Source organism: Panthera pardus, unplaced genomic scaffold, assembly GCF_024362965.1.
Source record: "Panthera pardus isolate Hobbes unplaced genomic scaffold, ASM2436296v1 HiC_scaffold_15, whole genome shotgun sequence".
Classification (NCBI taxonomy): domain Eukaryota; kingdom Metazoa; phylum Chordata; class Mammalia; order Carnivora; family Felidae; genus Panthera; species Panthera pardus.
This window is the reverse complement of record NW_026526710.1, coordinates 28,784,416-28,799,266: the sequence shown is the minus strand read 5'-3', so window position 1 is coordinate 28,799,266 and position 14,851 is coordinate 28,784,416. Positions and strand designations below refer to the sequence as shown.

The following is a 14,851-nucleotide window of genomic DNA, read 5'->3' as shown; positions in this document are numbered from 1 at the left end:
CGCGCGGACACACACGCGTCCACACACACACACACCCCAATCGTTGCAAGTGGACTTTTCTCAGACCCCCCACCCCCCTCGCCATGAGCCCCCTAGCTCTACAGCGCCCTCCCCGCCCCTTTTCGGAACTACTTTCAAAAGTGGTGCCTCCACCTCTGGGGAGGGAAGAGAAAGAGTCCAGAGTGCCCGGGGGGGAGGGGGGGGGGACGGAGAACAGGGGGAGGCCGGGACGGCGAAGGGCACCTCTTTCCTGGCCTGCGAGTGCGCGGAGGCCGAAGAGGAGGAGATGGAGGGGGAAAGGGGCGCTGAGCCCAGGGCGAGGAGAGGGGGCGCCGGCGGGGGGGAGGAGGCTAAGAAACGGGAGGGGAAAGGAAGGTGGAGGGGAGCGGGAGGCGGGGAGGCGGGAGGAGGCGGGAGGAGGCGGGAGGAGGCGGGAGGAGGCGAAGGGGCTGGAGAGGAGGACAAGGAGGAGGCTGGAGGGGGAAGCTGGAGAGGCGGTGCCCCACCCGCCCTTTCAAGTCTCCGCGCCCCCGGCCCCCGGCGGCGGCCCGGGAGGCGGTGGCGCGGCGTCGCCGCCCCGACTCCTCCCCCGGCCCCTCCCCCGGCCCGCGGCACGGCCGCCCCGCCGGCGGCGCTCGGGAAATATGAAGAGACGCTGCAGCTGCGGCGGCGGTGGCGGCCACTGCAGCTCGGAGCGGCGCGCGGCGGCAGAGGCGGCGGCGGCGGCCGGGACGGGACGCGGACGGCCCGGGAGCCTGAAGGCTGGGAGCGCGGACAGGGCCGGGCCGGGCGCGCGGGGCCCGACGGCGCCCAGGGAGCGCGCGCCCCGCAGCCCCCGCGCCGCGCCCCTGGGGCATGGGGCGCGCCGCGGCCGCCTGACGCGCGGGGCCTGGGCCGGCCGCCCGTGTCCCCGCGCCGCCGCGCTCGCCTCGCCGGGCGCCGCCGCCTCGTCGCGTCCTCCGGGCTGGAGGCGGGGGGACAGAGCGCGCGCGGCGCCGCGGCCGTTCCCGGGGAGCGGCGTCCCTGGCCGGCGGGCGGCTCGCGCGGTCCCGGAGGAGGACTGGAGATGTCCGGTCTGTGCCGCCTCCTGCTCGCGTACCTGTTCCCGGCCCTCCTGCTTCACGGTGAGTTCCTCCGTCGGCGCCGCGGAACCCGGGCGCAGCCGCTGCTCCCACCCCCACCCCCTGCCCGCCCCCCACCCCCGGGAGGGGGGCTCGCGGGTTCCCCGGCGGCGCCCGGAGCTGGTTTGCGGCTGGAGCTTGCTTTCTGGAAGGGTGCAGAGCTCACACACAGACACCTTTTAGCTCCTGAATGGATTGCTTCAAGTTCGAGGGAAAACTTTTAGGCAGCCTGTTGGATTTTCAGAGTCCAGACTGTCATGAAATCGCAGGCTTGGCGATCCCGTCTCCAAAGTGTCACGGCGCCTGCCGGAGGGGCTCTTGATGTGGTCCAGGCTTTTGTGGGTCTGTAAAGCGAAACTGTGGTCGTTTAAGGGGGAAAAGCAGCCCGCGCGGGTTTCTCTGTGGCCTCAGAGAGGACTGGTGCCTCCCGAGGTGTGGCGATGGGGCTCTCTCCCAAGTGGACTGGGTGCAGTTCAAGGAGCAGGGGACACTTTCACGGCCACGGTGTAGTCATTAAAACCAGTCTGCTAAGGTTCTCCGGGACCCTCATCTCCCGCATACTCTCGCTGGATGGTTTTGTTTCTGCGCTTCGTGTGCCACATTTTCTCAGGGGCTCCGGTAACCCCTTAGCCGGAGAACTCATCAGCGCTTTCAAAGAGTTCCAGGAATTGCCCTGAGAAAAATAAGGCAGATTTTGTGGTAGGTTGGTGTTGATGCTCGCTGCAGGCGGTGGCAGAACGCACTGTGCTGATTCAGAAATCCAGAGTGAACTTTCCCTAATGGTGGACACCTGACATTTCGGCAGAGCGTCAACGCCGTGGCCTCCACAACCCCTGCAGGGCAGATGAGCACCCTCGAGGACACTCTGGGTTTCTGAGGATCTGCAGCAGGATGGAGCTTCAGAATGCATTGATGCATTGTTGCCAGCACTGAAGACCAAGCTGTGCCCCCCATCCCCCCCCCCAGCCCCCCCAAGATCTAGGAAGGGAAGAGGGGGAGAATCTAGGGGCTAGAAGTGGCTCTTTTCTTTGTAGTAGGGCTTCAGGGCAGACAGCTCCAGCCCTGCAGCCCTGCTAAGGTGTCTGGTGGGGCCAGACCTGCCTGATTGCCAAGGTGTGTACCCCGAGCCCCAGTGATCCCAGACTTTAAAAGTCAGGATGGAAGGCTTGCAGTTCGAGGGCCGGGGAGAGAAGGTATAATTATAGGGTTGCGCTCCTAGGCCCATCTGCTTAGAATTACAGAGCAGTTTTAATCTTTGGCTGAAACATGAAACAAATCAGAGCCAATGAACAGATCAAACAGCAGCTGCCACACACACCAGGGGGGAAAAAAAGGGTGAGAGAGATGAAACAGACAAAATTGTCCCCTTAAAAAAATCTGTTGTAATATCTGTGAGCAAAAATGGCAGTGTGGTCAAATGACTTTTGAAATGAGAAATTACTTGAGAGTTTGGCATAAACAGAATTTTTTCGCATAAGCTCATTGCCTTTTGCACTACAAAAGTGGTCCTCAGATGTGCAGTGCGGACCGTCTCATTCCCAACTTTCTCTCTCTCTTTTCAGAGGTGGGGGTTGTAATTACGGCCCCGCCAGTCCAAGCTGGGATAGTAACTAATAGTTCGTAATAAGAGCCCAAGTATATCCTTAGTGAGTATAGCCCCTAATCTCCAAACTTGAGTCCGTGTTGGCCTGAACGTCTTGGAATGAGCGATTTACCCAGACCCGGTGGTGCTGGGGAGAGAACCTTGTGGTGGGAGGGAGGAAGGAAGGGGCCAGTCTGCACTGTAACCCGAGGAAGGGGGAGGGGGGCAGACCCCGTGCTTGTGTGCACGTGTGTGCCTGTGTGACGAAGAGGATGTAAGATAAAAAAGGAGTTTGCGAAGTTTAATTGGATGACATTGATACCCTGCAAAAAGCTATCCGATTTCAAAGTGAATCTGCAATGGCAAAATTATTAACACTGAAGTTGCTCAAAGATCAACTTAGATCCTGCAGGGAGTGTTGGACCCTAGCACAAAAAATAAACAGATGGAATAGTTGTGCAATGCATGAATCCTTGGGATTTAAGAAGGGCTTGTCATAATTCGTTAGGATAGTGTAAAGCACCAAGAAGGAATGGAGTATGCTCCCTCTCCCCCTTTTCTTCCTGATTCTACCCGATGGAAGTAATTTTAACAGAAAATGGGTGTTAATCAACTTAATCCAGGAGACTGCCTTGATGAATGTGTCCTATTCTATAGTGAGGGGTTTTACAAGCATTTACAAATTTGGCAGTGACAGATGAACTTGATCATATATTTTAATAGTTATGAGTCTGAAGATTACCTGAGATCTCTTTAGAATGGCTTCATGATTTTTTTCCCTCGATACCTAGGCATTTTATTTTGCTAACCATAGGACATTATTTGTCTATTCATGGTAACTATTAGTAGGTAAAAACACATTTTCTAGAGTTATGAGTGTATTTGTGACCAACTTTAATAAATGTAGTTTCAGACATTTATAGATTGTTACACCTGCAAGTGACATTAATGAGATTTAAAAGGGCACAGGGCCTTCATGAAGATTCTGCATGAGGATGCTGTAGAAACTATGATGTTTGGCCTCCAGTCTTTGTCCAGTTTGTTGGTTACTTTTATTTCAACTCATTGCAAGTCATAAATCACCCCCGGCTCCTATTGGTGAGTAAGTTAGGCTCCAGCTAGACTCGAGCCTGTTGTTTGTTTTTGCTGTTTTGTAAAGCTGTAAATGTAGTGCAAAACTCAAGTTCAAAATTTGATGGAATAAAAGTATACATGTCAGTTTTACTTTCTTCTCCTTCAGCTTCTGAAAACAATTGCATTTCTTAATCCAAAAAAAACCTATTGAATGTCACGGAAGAATGCAGCTGGAAGATGTCCATTATCACTGTTTTCTTTGCTTAGATGAAAAGCCACAAAAATCATTCGGCTCCAGAAACACAGATTAGCATGAGGTATTCCAGAATAAGTGGTGCTTTAATGCGAAGCAAAGTGCTGACTCTCTTTGCTAATGGAAACCTTTGATTTTAAGTTTTGGAACTGATGCTGGGGGAGATGTTCTATTCCCCAGAGCTGTTTACTTGTTCAGAATTCATTGACTTTTTTTGAAAGGTGAAGGCACTTTTGAGCCATTCCCTTTCATTCAAGCATATTCTAGCAAAACTTGAAACACACACACACACACACACACACAAAACCTGTAGATTTCCTAATGATACCTTCACCAACAAAATCTAAGGAAACCCTTAACTAGGGTAAGATAGGAATCTTTGAAATACCATTTTTCTGAAGACCGGTTTTGTAACCAAGAAAACATTGTGTTTCCTGCGCCCTTTCCCTGTTGGTCATAAAATGAAATCTTGAAAAGAAATATGACTCATTAGTACATAACAGGGAGCAAGGGTCTTAGATGTTAAATATTCTCTTGTGAAATAAATGGACTTGCTTCAAACATGTGGCCAGGCAGATCTATAATAGCCACATTTATTCTTTTTTCTCCCCAAATGAGAAGAGAATCGAACATTAAGTGGATGATATGACTGTGTAATTATATACTGCTTAGGGACAGACTGATGACAACTTGATGTAATCAATTAAAGTGGAGCATAGAACGTTTAAGACTAGAAACATAAAAAGAGATGTTAGTGATTGTATATATCTGCTGACAGCTAACACAGGAGGACATGTCTTCTGTAGAGTCTCGTGTATGTAGTTGAAGCACAGAACCTGCCACTGTCATCCACGCACAGCTTCTTGCTGTGTTAAGATTTTGTGTATATAGATCCTTGTTTCCTTCTAATGCGGGAATAGAATTTTTCAGGAAAGTCACATGATAGGTATCTAGGTCAGAGAAATGATACAGTGCCACCCTAAAATCATTAAGAGTATTCTGTTCTGTGGGAGTTGTCCCGTTTCGTTCAGCTAACCACTCGTTCAGGAGGTACGTTTATGAGGTCCTACTCTGGGCCAAGAGGCCCTGCATGCTAGGGACAGGAGCTGTGAGGAGACGCACACTGCCTTTCCTGCAGAGCCCCAAAGAATATCGAAGGGCGAGGAAACAAAAGCAGAGCTGGGAGCGTGGCAGGCTCTAGATGACTGCAGTATTTTCCCTGCTGAGAATCGCCACAAACCACGCCAAACATACACGTACCACGTGCACACCACGCACACACTCCATGCGCACGCACCACACATGCACGCACATGCACACGACCGAGCTGAAGAGTACGGGTGTGGCAGCAGCAGTCAGTTTCAGAGGCAACATGCAAATTTCGCAGTCTGTGGCTCCAGTTCAACCTCAGTGTCTAGCCTGGGGACTGTGGCATTAGAAGAAAAGGACATCGAAAATTACCTCCTTTGCAACGACAGCTGAATGGAGCCAGGAATTTGAAATCTTGACTTTATTATAATATAATATCCTTTAGATAAAAAGGCTTAAAGATTGGCAAAGCAGCTCTTTTAGCTTTTGTCTCAAAAAACAATCTGGGATAAGAGTTTGGTAGGCACAGCTACCCACACGGTCGTAAAATCCAGTTTGTCTGCAATGCGTGCGTGCTTTTATTCCAGCACGTGGAAAACTGTGCTGGGGCTTATCTAGCAGAATCCAGGGTAAAGCATACATTTACAGTAATGACTGCTTATATAATTGGGCTGGGCAATTTCATGGCCAAGTAATTACCTTCATTTAATCTAATCAGTCACATTTTATCTGCTTTGGGTTTTTACATATCACACCAGTTCTAACTTGAGAATACTTTCTCATTCTGGTTATCCAAGTAATATATGTCACGTTATTGAAAACAGGAGCATGCGAAATGAGCAAGAAAAGAAATTGCTCAAAACCCTCTACCCAGAGACAACCATTGTTAATATTTTCACATTATGCTTATTTAGCTCTTGAAATTTTTTTGAAGCATTCAACCACATATTCTAAAGACTGACCTGATCAAAGATTGGTTCAGTCCCAGTGTGCTGGAAAATTGTTTCCTTCCCCACTGATTTTGCATTTTACGACACATAAAGCAGTTTGGAGCTTTTGGTTCTCAATCTAGATAGGGGAAAAACTCTGGAATATATCTAGAAAATTCAAAAATTTTAATATGTTACTGAAAAGTTGGCAATTTGGACTTGGGGTATACCTACCTTTCCTTTCATTTATAAACAATGTCCCATGCTTGAGACAGAACCTCACAGGTAGTAGGCACTCAGCTACTTGGTGAATGAATGAATATTGACTTTCAAAATGCAAGTAGCCCCTGCTTCCTCCCCAAACCCCCACCCTTCACTCTTCTGTTTGGTCCCTGTCCCTGGATTGGCTTGCTTCCTGACAACACCGTGGGTTTAGGAACAAGGTTTGCCATGGATGACTGTAGGAGAGGTACTATATTCATTCCCTCTGAAAACTATGCCAAGAACTGCTTTCTGAATGCATAATCTGGTGAATTCGGTGGTATAAACAGTCACCTGGTCCCATATGCTTTGTATTTAGGGTGTAAATCTCTGTGTAAGTGGTCAACCCTATGCTTCATTTTGGGAAATCTATGGTTTTTTTATTGATATCATTGAGAGTTATCAGCCTCTGAACAGTAGACTGTTACAATTATGATAGTGGTTAAGGTCATTCTACAGTCATTTTGGATTACTAGTATAGAATGATTTATTCCCTGGGAGTAAATCATTTGTGTGTGTGCATGTGTGCGCACACACACACACACAGGCACACACGTGAATAAACCCTCCAGAGCTCCAGGGTCTCATTTAGTTCTCTAGAAATGGTAATCTGTAGAATTATATCCTAAAACCTTCAGGAATTAATTTTTTTTTCAATAGATGAATAATTTCCTTCCAGAATCTACTTTTTTCCCCCACACTCACTTGAAAGAAGTACGCATTTGTCATCATAATTTTATCTGAGCCCAGGCCAGGGAACCCCCCTCCCCCCCCCCCCCCCAATGCTGGAGACCATCTTACGGCGAAGTCATTTTCCTGATTTGGACCTCTGCCGGACAGGGCACGATGCTGTGGAGAGCTTCCAGTTTAGTTGGTGTCGCAGACTGGCAATCTATATAACCCTTCGACTTTAGTTATTATTACCATTACTATAATTTTTACTTTTAAATAGATAAAAGGCACATATTACATGACCCACCCAAAGCTGCCTTTGGGACTGAATTCACAGTCACTTTCTTATTGTAGGGGTGTTGGTTTTTAATCCTTTGAGGTGCTCTTTCCCTTGGATTCATTTGCAGCAAAAATCTTAATAAATGAGAACCCAATGAACTAGTCTTCTCAATTAGCCAAAATGTCTAGAATCCTCAGTTAACCAAATTGTTGATGTTACTTGCACCCGCATTCCCACACACAGACTTTGTCACTCTTGTCTTATTAAAAAAAATGAGGGAAAAAAAAACTTTCATGGCTTAAACAGAGTTATTACCTGTTCACCCCAGTATCTCTGTATCCAAAGTACCATCCTACAAGGACTGATGTTCCTAGTAATGACCTTGAGCCACTTTGAGAACCTAAATCATCAAAGAAAGACCGTAAATGTCAACTGCGTTCAACACACAATGGCCGAATTTTCAACAACTAGATATTGTGATTAGTCAACACTTCCAGTTACATAGGTAATCCAATTAAGTGGAGGTTTTAAAAAGTTATTATATATAACAAGCGCGTTTAGTATAAATAATAGGAATACTCAGACAGGAACCATTATGATAGTCACCATCCTTGATTACTACACTGCTAAGTACCAGGATGACGGCTTTACACAATTTAAAATTAAAGTAGGACATAGAAATATTTTGCACAAGTTTTATTTCAGATGTAGTGCTAAATTAGTATAGGTTCTTGTTTTCCTTTCTCCCTTCCTCCGTTCCCCCCCCCTTTCCTTTCTTTGACTATAACTTCTCATATACCTTCTCTACAACACGCAAGAGATGGCCAGTACAAAAAACTCCCAAGACTACAAAAGAGATTTACTGCTATTTGTCCAGAGTGGTTCCCTTCTCATATATTCAGGCAAAAATGATACACTGAACCAGACGATACACTGACCCATAGTAGAAGCTTCATAATGGATCTTCCTCTTTCCTATCTGTTTCCCATCCCTCCGAAAATGGGAAAAGTGATCTTCCCCAATTGGAATTCTTATTGTGCTGTGACATAGCTTAAAGTGTTTTGATGGTTTCTCTTCACCTTTCCAGTGAAATGCACACTCAATATGGCCGTGACACTCTTGATCACGGCCCTGCCTCTCTGCTCTTCTCTCATGGGCCGCCCTGTGGTCCCCCCTCCCTGAGTCTATCCCCAGTTCCTCCTATGTGATCCCCTCCTGTCTCTTTATGTTTGGATATGCTGCACACTCTGCCTAGACCACTTTGGTTCAGTGTTTGAGACATGGCTGCCCCTCCATGAACCCTCCAAGGATGAATGTAGAGCCTGCTCTCTCTGTCCTTATGAGGCCCTCTACAAGCCCACTCGGGGTCTGGTTTCTGGCCCAACTGAGACTCCCTCAGGGCATAATGTGTGTAGCTTCGGTGCCTAGAACAGAGTCTGGCCCTTCAGAACCATTCTGATGGTTTCTCATTCTGATGAATGAGTTACTAGTTTCAGTCCCAAATTGGAGTTGACATACTCTGAGCGATACAATGAACAAAGGGGTCCCTGGGTTAGTAAGGCTGGTCTCCTTGGAGGGCACACCATGGCTGAAACAGAGGAGGAAGTCTTGGGGGATAAGGAGAGCTATTATACCTGACCTCTATTGCAGCTAGACTTGGTGCTTCAAATGGCCTTTTAATTCTAAGCCAATTAATAGAAGTAGCACTCATGAGAAGGCCTCCCAGAGTTTCCACACCAGACAAAACGAGTAAACGTTGGAGACCACTGTTGGCAGTTGACTGCAGACCAAAGAGTTTCTCCTACCATACAGCAGGTCCTACTTTCACGTGACCCATTTTTTTTTTTTTAATGTTTATTTATTTTTGAGACAGAGAGAGACAGAGCATGAATGAGGGAGGGGCAGAGAGAGAGGGAGACACAGAATCTGAAGCAGGCTCCAGGCTCTGAGCCGTCAGCCCAGAGCCCGACGCGGGGCTCGAACTCACGGACTGTGAGATCATGACCTGAGCCAAAGTCGGCCGCTTAACCGACTGAGCCACCCAGGCGCCCCTCACGTGACCCATTTAATTTTGCTCCTTCGTGGTAACCAAGGTGGTGGGTACTTCAAAGGGCAAAGATAGAAAGGGAACAAATCCCATTTTTTCTACGCTAAAAGTATAGCATCAGCCACCAGTGCAAACCCCAACTCACTGTGTGCTGAGGAGCTGTGCTAACTGGAGAGTTCTTCTCCATCTGGCTGCTCACACTACCACTCTCCTCCCCTGACAGCCTTGCTGGGTCTGTGAGCTTTACTCGTTGTCTGATGAGAGCGATGGCCAAGTGGAGATATGTTTCTAGAAACCCAAGTGATGTAATGATCTTTTGCCTGCTTTCAAATGGTTTGTGTGTTGGCGGTTCTGGGGTTTTATTTCTTCCACCCTCGGTTAGAAAGCATCACGGTAGGCTCCCTTCCTGTGTGACTGGCCTTATGAACGATCCATGCAAATCCTGACCACCACTGCCTCTTCCTCTGCCTTTGAACTCCCAGCTTCCTTCCCAGAGCCCTCCTTCATCATCTCCACCCTTGTTCTTTGACATCCAGGCCAGTGAGTCTTTAAGAGCCTCAAGGTCAGAAAAACTTATCTTCATTCTTGGTCATGCTTCCAGCTCCTGAAATATACAAAGTAACAGTGAATAGGCATTTGTTAAACTGAGTAGAACTCGTCAACAACCACAGAGCCTGGTGCTTTGGGTCCCACCTTCTGCATCAGGGTCACCAGTTAACTTTGCCGGGGAGCCCCGTGTCATTCTCAGAGCCCAGAGGGGCCTAGCTCTGGATGACTTTTCCCATTATTTTACCTGTCCTATTAGTTAGAATGGACTTTTTGAGGGCAGTCTAAGAGCCTAATCGTTATTTAAAATAATAACACATTTAATGAGAACTATGTGCCTGTGCTAAGGAAGACAGTCTCAGATAATCCTGAGACCAGCCCTAAGAGATGGGTAGTGTTATCCCCTTTTTACAGATGAGTACACAGAAGCTTGGCGAGGTTAAGTCATTTGTTTAAGGTCACAGTGCTAATGGTGTGTTTCATCAGTTGTAAGAAACACATTTTCTTCCCATTTTAAGATCTCTGCAGTGGATATGCATCTTATGGTCGATGGGGGTTCTAGTCCCTGTTAGCCTGCCGGGAGCAGTCAGGGGGTGATACGGCCTTTGCCTCTGTGAACCTGGACATAGTAGCACACACTGTCATCCCATCACTTCCCTTGTGTGTGTCCTTGCGACTCCATGTCTATGGATTAGTTGCAGACAGGTTGGTTTTGAAAGTAGAGTAAACGTTTGAGCCCGCATGCTTGGTTGCTTTCTCCGTAACTTACTGATAAATTACACTCTTTGAGCTGAAAAGAAAAACCACTGTGAAAATTGGAGTGGCCTCATAATAGAGCAGCAGAGCGTTAGTGTGACATCAATGAGGCAAATACTTATCACTGGAAGAATAACTGCAATTCTATATTTTCTCATGTTAGCAGTGATCAATTACCTGGAAAGGAAGATACCCACAAAACGGTGTGGCTGTGTTTGTTGTTTTGCTGTTGAGATTCTTGCAAAGCAAACATATTGCCTGTCACGTGTGAAGCATTGCAGCCGGAGGCAAGAGACATTGTCAAATCTCTTGGAACAGATAAAAGCAATGTCAGAGTAGCAAATGCTACTCTGATTCAGGGTATCTCGGGACTGTAGTTCAGGCATTGTGTCCTCATTTAAATACAAGTGTTCTGTCACTAGTAGTAAAATAATGATGCATCTTAACAATCCTTGACGTCTTAGATTCAGAGAAATCCTTTAAGTGGCAGATCCAGTTTCAAACTCACGCAGCCTAGCTCCAGATATTTCGCCCATACCCACTATCCTCCCGGCTTTCATCATCTTTACAGGAAAACAGTTGCGGGGTATAAAGGGGCTTACAAATCGAGTTTTAGAACATAGCTTGGTTGATAGCGAGCTGATGGTTCTTTACTAAATGCTTAGTGTCGCATTTAAAGCAGAGCCTTCCCCAACTCCCACTGCTTTGTAACTTGAATTAACATTGTAATTGATCACACAGTCCATTGACCTACCAGAGACAGCAAGCTGTACTGTCTTTCATTTCTTGATTGCCTAACAGGGAATCCAGGAAATGCTTCCCATCATCAGGATAATTACAACTCTTGGGATTGGTGGGAGGTATAGTCCATAGTACCCCCTCTCCCTCCTCTAGTTCAAAGCCAACTGACAGATCAACAGAGGTCTCAGACAGATGAAGACATGAAAACATGAGGATTGTGATAAAAATCAGAAGATACCATATAGATGATGGCCAGGATAGGATTGCTAACAGTTCACCCCTGAAGTTTTCAGACTTTCCACCTGGCCTAGTGCCACAGTCAAACATCGGAAGGGGTGGGGTCCTTACTACGTGGCGAGTGTGGGAGCTGATCAAGATACACTAGCAGTTGACTCTTGAACATCACAGGTTTGAACTGAGTGGGTCCACTTACATGTGGACTATTTTTTTTTTCAATAAAGACACTACAGTGCTATAAATTTATTTTCTCTTATGATTTTCTTGATAACATTTTATTTTCTCTAGATTACCTTATTGTAAGAATACAGTACATAAAACATATAACATGTTGTTCAAGGGTGAACTATATTTTGAAAACAGGCCAGTTTGTCAAAGAAAGAGAAAAGTGGCGTGGTCACACACACTTGTTTCCTTCTCCATCCTGCACCGGGCTTCACTGGGGAAGGGTGAATGAGGGAGGCAGAAAGGGCACCGAGAAATGCCACTCTTCCTTCCTCCCTGGAAGCAGGGGCCACGGGAAAGAAGGTCCTCATGGAACAGCCACGAGCATCGACACCGCCCAACGTGGATTTCGGATTTGAGTGTTTCTCTCATTCTGGCTGGGGTCCCAATCACCTGGCTGGGGTCCCAATCACCTGGCTGGGCGACACGGGGCTGGTGGTGAGGTTGCATGCCATTTGAACACAGCACCATCATCTCGTTTTAGAATCTTTTTTCACACTTGTCATTTAGTTGAATTGTACCCATAGGTGTCTCTGCCTCGTTCCCTGTTCGCTTCATTTAAGATACATAAGAATAATCCCTGCTCTAGCCCACGGCCAGCACGTTGCTCAGAGGAAAGCCCCAGACTTCCCACGTGGAGACTGCTGTCTTCTCAGTACCAAGGACTTTCCACAAAGGATTCGTTCAGCCCTCTGAATCATGGCAAATATCTGAAAATCTGAATATTTTACAAATATCTGAATGTTATCAACCTGTGGGTCTGAGTTTTCCCAGTAGATTTCATCATGTTGCTGTAAGTCACCATATTCTGGGTCTAACGTTTCATTTTTAAATTAAATTAAATTTTCTCTTGTAAGCCATGGTTTCTCTATGAAGTTATTAAGGTGTTGATTAAAAAATATATGATTGCCCCCTCATAGGTAGCATTCTAACAGATGCATTTTATTTATTTCGTGTATATTTCTATTTTGTTTTTATACATTTGTCTAACTGGTGTTTTGCGGGGGGGGGGGGTTGCTAACAAGGTGCTGAGTACTTAGTAGGTCCACGATGAGGTCGTATTAATGTGTTAATTACTTCAGGAGTGAATCTCAGAACAATGGGTTTTCAGATTATAACTTCATTTGCCAGCTTGGCTTTATTCTGAACGTGGGGCTGGTGGCTATTTTGCATGGTTAAGTGTCCGGCAACATAAACCACTTATACTGAAGACAAACTTAGTCCTAATATCCCTTTACCCGTGGGAAATAAAAATGTACAGCCTTCTTGTAGTTATTCCTATTAGAGCCCTGTATTGTCACCGACTTTGTGGGTGTGAAGAGTTGGAGTAGGAATGTAACTGGGGGAAAGCGTCCCACACTTCCCCAGTGTCGGGCGGGTAATATGACTTATACCCTACTGATGGGCAGCCCGTGGAGGGTGTCCGTCCAGAGACAGAGCCAGAGGATGGAAGGCTTGGTGGGAACAGCTGGGAGCCAAGCCAGGGAGCACATGTCAGATGGGAGTCCATCCGAGTTGTTCCTGGGCCTCTCTCCCCTCCATCACAATTCCCTTTCCCTTTCCACTGAGGCTGATCTCCACACTCTTCCCCCTCCTCCCCTAAATGTGTCCCTGCACGACCCCTTTCTTACTCCTCCCTTGGGACATATTCCTTTCTCTCTTCAGTCCCTGTTACGTTCATTTGCCTGCACGGTAAGCTGCTCGTTTGGATGCACGACCTTATTTGCTGCTTCACAGATGCACGGATTTGAGCTCAGGCTTTGCCAGGAACTAGCCAAGAGACCTCCCGCGAGTCCGTGTTGTCTCCATGGGCCTCGGCTTTCCCACCTGGGAAACGGTCTCCAGGGACACCTCTGCCTTTGAGATGTGAACTCCACGAGAACAGAGACAGTGATAAGCATGGCGGGGTAGGAGTGCGTTTCCCACTTGCAGTGATTTCCGGCCAAGGAGCAATTCTTCAGCCTGACTCCTTCCTGTCTGCTGCAAGTTCTCCTTTCAGCGAACTTCCACTTTTCTCTTTCAGGGCTGGGAGAGGGTTCTGCCCTCCTTCATCCTGACAGCAGATCCCATCCCAGATCCTTAGAGAAAAGTGCCTGGAGGGCTTTCAAGGAATCACAGTGCCATCACATGCTCAAACATCTCCACAATGGCGCCAGGATCACTGTGCAGATGCCACCAGCGATCGAGGGCCACTGGGTGTCCACTGGGTAAGAGGGCCAGGGCTGGACCGGGCCAGGGAGGGACCAGAGAGCACAACGTCTTTGGAAGGCCTTTCTTAGGGTTTCTCAGATGCACAGAGACTCTCTCCTATCTGCAATGGTGTAGGTGTTATCTAAGTTCTAACTAAAAGCCAAGCAACACTTTGAAACTCTGGTTGGTAAAGAAACAGAGCTAAGTACTGTAGAAATCTTAGCTAAAGCAGAGATGTACCACTGTTAACCAAGGGGTGTGAGTGAATGGGTCCTTGTTTACCGAAGTCTGTGGGACCACTCGTGTATGAAAAGAAACCATTAGCAAGTGAAATTAGGAGTCTGTGTTTCACCAACCCTGAAACATGACTTGCAAGGTTCTGATGGTCTAAATATTCTAGCCATATTCTGGTAATTTAATATACGGCTTCAGGGTTCTAAGAGTACGTGAAAAAGTACTCAGGCTACCTCTACTAGCCAGGGCGTATATCTTGGACTCTTTTCCAGGTTGCAGAGCTGAGATTTATCCCAGTTTGAGCTCTGGCTTATCTTCCATTAGAGCTTTTAAAAATAGCCTAGAGGCAGACCTGCAGTTTTTCCCCTACCCATTAAATTGTTGAGAATTAACAAGGCTCACTCTGGGATCTAATCACTTCTCCCTTGCAGCCTCCAGGTACCTTGGGGAGGGATCAAATGCACACAGAGAAGACAAAAAAGGAATTTTATAAGATGATGAAGACCCAGAGGTTTTATTTTTTTCTAAAGGTGGGGTTTCTTAAAATAAGGAGATGGTAAATATTTGCACAGCCTGAATGTGATGTGCTTTTAATAATTTATCATTTTATTCAA

The 14,851-nt window shown here is 47.0% G+C and overlaps 1 protein-coding gene across 1 annotated transcript in view; it reads left to right on the top strand.

The window, feature by feature from the left end:
- Positions 1–437: 437 nt before the first annotated feature.
- The window catches only part of APCDD1 (APC down-regulated 1), a 34,204-nt gene continuing 19,790 nt past the window's right edge, over positions 438–14,851 (top strand). The window contains exons 1-2 of the mRNA XM_019418490.2: positions 438–1,124; positions 13,837–14,020. Coding sequence (XP_019274035.2) covers positions 1,067–1,124; positions 13,837–14,020 — 242 coding nt within the window. The 5' untranslated portion in view covers positions 438–1,066. The remainder of the gene's footprint in view (positions 1,125–13,836; positions 14,021–14,851) is intronic.